General features: G+C 34.7%; 1 protein-coding gene across 1 annotated transcript; it reads left to right on the top strand.

The window, feature by feature from the left end:
* Positions 1-250: 250 nt before the first annotated feature.
* LOC126688722 (glu S.griseus protease inhibitor-like) lies at positions 251-888 on the top strand. Its single transcript, XM_050383515.1, has 2 exons — positions 251-401; positions 504-888. Exons 1-2 carry the CDS (start codon positions 386-388, stop codon positions 695-697), a joined length of 210 nt encoding a protein of 69 aa, XP_050239472.1. The 5' UTR covers positions 251-385; the 3' UTR covers positions 698-888.
* The last annotated feature ends 4,399 nt before the right edge of the window (positions 889-5,287 follow it).

The following is a 5,287-nucleotide window of genomic DNA, read 5'->3' as shown; positions in this document are numbered from 1 at the left end:
TCACTAGATCGTCAAAGCTCGTGAGCATATATATATATATATATGAAAGGAGTACGGTCAATAATCACATTTTTCTTCTTTCATTTTAATTTTTAATGTTTGAACGACAACAATTTTTTCTTGAATTTTCCTTCAGCAAGCAAACCGTTGCAATCAGTGACCTCAAAAAGACAGCCTAATTATCTTTGAAGCCACATTCAAACAGGGGACCGGAAAAAGAAAAAGAAAAATCAAAACCCAATGCATGAAATTCATCAAGTCAAAAATGATCAACCACAAGCTATCGTAAAGATGCTCTATATATACCCCATCTCTTCACCATAGCAATACATCACATATTGAAACACTGACAACAAAAGAGCTAAAGTGAAGCAAAAAGGAAACAATGACCAGTTGCGAAGGTAAAGAACATGAACATGTATTAAGAGTTGTGAATATATGCCAGTTACATCAGTATTATATTGTCTTTGATCCATTATAATTTTTTTTTGGTCTATGAGTAGGTAAGAATTCATGGCCGGAGCTTGTGGGAGTGCAAGGGACGGTGGCTGAGGCAACAATTGAAAGAGAGAATCCTTCTGTTGATGCTATAATCGTTGAAGACGGCTCGGTTGTCACACCAGACTTCCGTTGTGATAGGGTTTGGGTTTGGGTCCGCACAGATGGCACTGTTTCCAAGGTCCCCGTCATTGGTTAGGACTCAAAGGGCTTGCACTACTTGATGGCTACTACTTATTATTATTCTCATAGCAATGTTATTCTTATACTATGAATTCCTACTCAAATAAAATGTTATTATTATTATTTAATCAAGTTCAAAGGACCTTTGTGCATTTGTATTGCTTATGAAGTTAATTAATAAGACTGGTTCTATAAAGTTGATGGCCATGTTTTTGGATTTTGTTCAAATCTCCTATACTGCATGCCTGTTTGAGGAATAGATACGAATAAAGATTCAAGAAGCTCCGTTCAGAATCTATATATGCCTTCTCCTGATCTAGCACGAAGTGAAAACATTACTTCATACATATTTTTTTTTTTATGCAAGTTAAAACATTACTTAACAAAAAGTGAATATGGAAAAGAAAAACAAAGTTAAGATGTCACAAGTATGAACGGAAACATGTAATCTTTATCATTGACGTAAAAAATATCCATTCGCTAGCAACAATCTTGTAATATATGCAACTTCACTTTTAAAAGGTGCAGGCTTGAGGCTTGGCTATACTGGTTGTATTGCTTTTTGCTTTTTGGCCGTAATCAGCCATTAACCAAACCAAGATGTCTGCGATATATTCCTTAAGAAAAAACTCTGTTTACAGGTTTAACATTAACAAAAAATCTCAAACTCGGGCTCCTGTAGAGGTTGACATTCTATAAAGGACGTCCGTGTAGTTATAATGTATAAGGTTTAAAAAACTTCACTTAAGCAACTTCTCCTCAAAAATAACCTTGATCTTGTGAATTCTGGAGTTCCTTATGGATTCAAAGAATCCTTTAAAAATTTAATTTTAAGCATTTTCTTTTTCTTGTGGCATTCCACATGCATCACAAAGATTAGCCATATGTAGCACAAAAGTATTCCGTTTAGGGCATATCATAGACATTCTTAACCAAATACGTCCATGAAGTTTTTCCTAACCACATTAGAACATCATTCAGTCTTCAAGACATTAGAGGTATTCCTTTGAAGTCTTAGAGGTATTGTTGTGTGGTTTGATCAATGAGTACCTCCCTTGACTGTGTTACGGAGCATTGTGCATGGGGATGGATATCTATATGTTTTAATACTATTATCTGTCAGACAAATTTTGGCTCTGCCTCTATTCAATGACTAGAAAGTTACTCGTGCAATACACAAATAATAATATAATGTTTTATGTAAGATGGTTTTAGAGAATGTTATACATATATTATAACATAATTATTTGTGCAATACACAAATAATAATATAATGTTTTATATAATGGTTTTAGACCGTTTGCCTTCCCGGAGACCGTTCGAATGAACTTCGACTCCTCTGCCATCACGTCAACGCCGTTGCTTCCAAACTCCACCGCCGGTAATTTCCTTTTTTCAACGTTCACGTTCAAAATTTCCACCGCCAATATATATATATATATATATATATATATATTTCATAAATATATATTTTTTATAATCTGATTTTTGTGTTAGCACTGTATCTATTTGTTTGATTGCTTGAGATTATCTGCTGAATCATACAATTTTTTTATTTTTTATTTTTTTTGCATCGCATTGGATTTTTTTTTTAAATATATTTATTTATAAATTTTATTAGTAAATTTTGTTAAATATGACATTCTTAATCTGATTCTTAATCTGTAACTATTGCCAATGGAGGAGTGTTGCCAAATATCCACCAGACCCTGGCAAAGGAAAAGGCAATATTGGATCAGCTTCACATAGATAGGGGTTGTTTTAGTAGTTTGTAACACATATGTGTTTTTATGTTTTTGTACTTGTGCCAACTGAATTTTCATGCTATGTTTCTTGTTAATGAAGTGAATCTTATTGCTTCTACATACTTGTCCGATGTGCTTTCTTATATCTGTCCTTTTTTAATGAGATTAAATTGAAGGGTGAGATTTTGGATGATGGTATTTATGTGATAGAATGGTTTTGTTGGGGAATTTACTGTTGGGTTTCTCCACAAAGTTATATTGCCTGTCAAGATGGTTCTGTTGTACTTTGGCGTTCTTTGCTATGCACTACCATGTTTCCTCATATGCTAGTTGTGTGTAATTGTGTTTCAGATTAAGTGAAAGAGCCTGCTTTTTTAGATGAATTGTGTAAATGCGTGTGTGATGATATCTTCATATTGGGTTCATTTGACTAAAATTGCTTGCGAATGTGCCTGTGGCCGTGGATAACCTTATTTGTTTTGGAGCTGGTGGGTGAGGTGGTTTAAGTTGCAGCTATGAGCCTATGAGGGAGCAAGGTAGATAAAGGCAATCGTATTTTATGCATTGTGATTGTTTGATTAATTAAAAGTTAAACTTTCTTTTATCTCCAGCTCTCTTTCTCTTTGGTGGTTAAAGAAATTGTGAGGAACAAGGTGAAGAACACAAGTTAACTTTGGATTTTTTCTGAAAGTTGTAAACTTAGCTTGAGCAAAGTAAGTATATTTTAGTTAAAAACTTATAAAACTCTATATATACTTGTGATGTTGGAAATTTGTTTTGTGGTGGGTTGTTGTGTTGGAGCAAGCGGGTGACTTGCATAGTGTTATAAGGTGGTTTAAATTCATATTGGGAGTGTTTTTAATTTCTTGCAAATATGAATGAAACTTGTTGATTAGTAGCAATTGTGTTCCTTTATTCAATTTCAATACTTGTAAGCATTATAGTTGTGATGTTGAAAATTTGTTTTGTGGTGGGTTGTTGTGTTGGAGCAAGCGGGTGGCTTGCATAGTGTTATAAGGTGGTTTAAATTCATATTGGGAGTGTTTTTAATTACTTGCAAATATTAATAAAACTTGTTAATTAGTAGCAATTGTGTTCCTTTATTCAATTTCAATACTTGTAAGCATTATAGTTGTGATGTTGAAAATTTGTTTTGTGGTGGGTTGTTGTGTTGGAGAAAGCGGATGACTTGCATGGTGTTATAAGATGGTTTAAATTCATATTGGGAGTGTTTTTAATTTCTTGCAAATGTGAATGAAACTTGTTGATTAGTAGCAATTGTGTTCCTTTATTCAATTTCAATACTTGTAAGCATTATAGTTGTGATGTTTGTGATTGGCTTTGTGGTGGGTTGTTGTGTTGGAGCAAGAAGGTGGCTTGCGTGATGTTATAAAGTCGTTTAAATGCATATTGGGAGTGTATATTTGTGTGTGCAATGTATATTTGTTTAAGTATTAATATAGACTTGTGCATTCATGAATAGGATAGAACTTTATCTAAGCAGCTTATGGATTTAGATGTTAGAATACATTATGCATGAGTTGTCCTTATTTTACTAAAATAGTATTCATTTTGTAATTGTAGTCAAACATGGATAAAAGTTGAATGACAATGGGTAAGACACCCAATGGCAAATTAAGTCATCCATATATTGAAGGGGTCAATGCATTTATTAATTTTGCAAGAGTAGTTGTGGACGTGAGTGGTAATATTCAGTGCCCGTGTATTCATTTGGGAATTACTATCGACAATCTCCTAATACTGTGCGTATCCATTTGCTTCATCGTGGGATTATGCAATCTTACATTAATTGGTATAATCATGGAGAACCTCATGTATTGAACGAGAACATTCATGATAATGAAATGTCGGATGGTGATCAGATGGATGGTATCGATGCCTTGGTAGGTAACCGAATTAGTGGGGAACCAAGAAATGCAATCGAAGATGAGGAGGTGCGTCATTTTGAAAAACTTGAGGAAGATGCAAAGCGTGAGTTGTATCCGGGTTGCACTGATTATAGTATCTTGAAATTTGTTATTGAGATGTTGAATATAAAAATAATGACCAACTTGAGTAATAAGGGACTTGATATGATGCTAGAATTGCTGACAAAGGTTTTACCGAAAAGTAACTTGGTTCCAAGGTCAACCTATGAAGCAAAGAAGATATTACGTGACTTGGGCATGTCATACGAGCATATAGATGCATACAAAAATGATTGTGCACTATTTTGGAAGGAAAATGAAAACCTTGATAAATGGCCGGTGTGTGAAGCGCCTAGGTACAAGGATACACGTGCCCAAGATAAGATGATACCTCATAAGGTATTACGCTACTTCCCGTTGACACCGAGATTGAGGAGATTGTACATGTCGGGCCAAAGAGCTAAGGATATGAGATGGTATATAGACAAACGTGTGGACGATGGAATAATGAGGCATCCGGCTAATAGTGAGGAGTGGAAGGAGTTTGATTTGCAATATCCTGATTTTGCCCTCGAACCTCGTAATGTAAGGCTGGGATTGGCTACAAATGAATTTAATCCTTTTGGGAATATGAACAACAACTATAGTATGTGGCCTGTCATACTTATCCCCTATAACCAACCGCCTTAGTTGGTTATGAAAGAGCCATATTTTATGTTGTCCTTGCTTATTCTTGGTCCTCATCAACCGGGAAATGAGATTGATATTTACTTGAAACCATTAGTTGACTAGAAACTTATGATGTTTATAATAAAGTGCATTTTCAGATGCGTGCAACTTTGTTGTGGACAATACATGACTACCCTGGATTTGGTAACGTGTCTGGGTGGAGGACAAAGGGTTATCATTCTTGTTACACTTGCAACGATGAAC

The sequence above is a fragment of the Quercus robur genome, chromosome 6 (assembly GCF_932294415.1).
Source record: "Quercus robur chromosome 6, dhQueRobu3.1, whole genome shotgun sequence".
Classification (NCBI taxonomy): Eukaryota; Viridiplantae; Streptophyta; class Magnoliopsida; order Fagales; family Fagaceae; genus Quercus; species Quercus robur.
The sequence above is the reverse complement of the archived record's forward strand: the minus strand, read 5'-3'. Positions and strand labels throughout refer to the sequence as shown.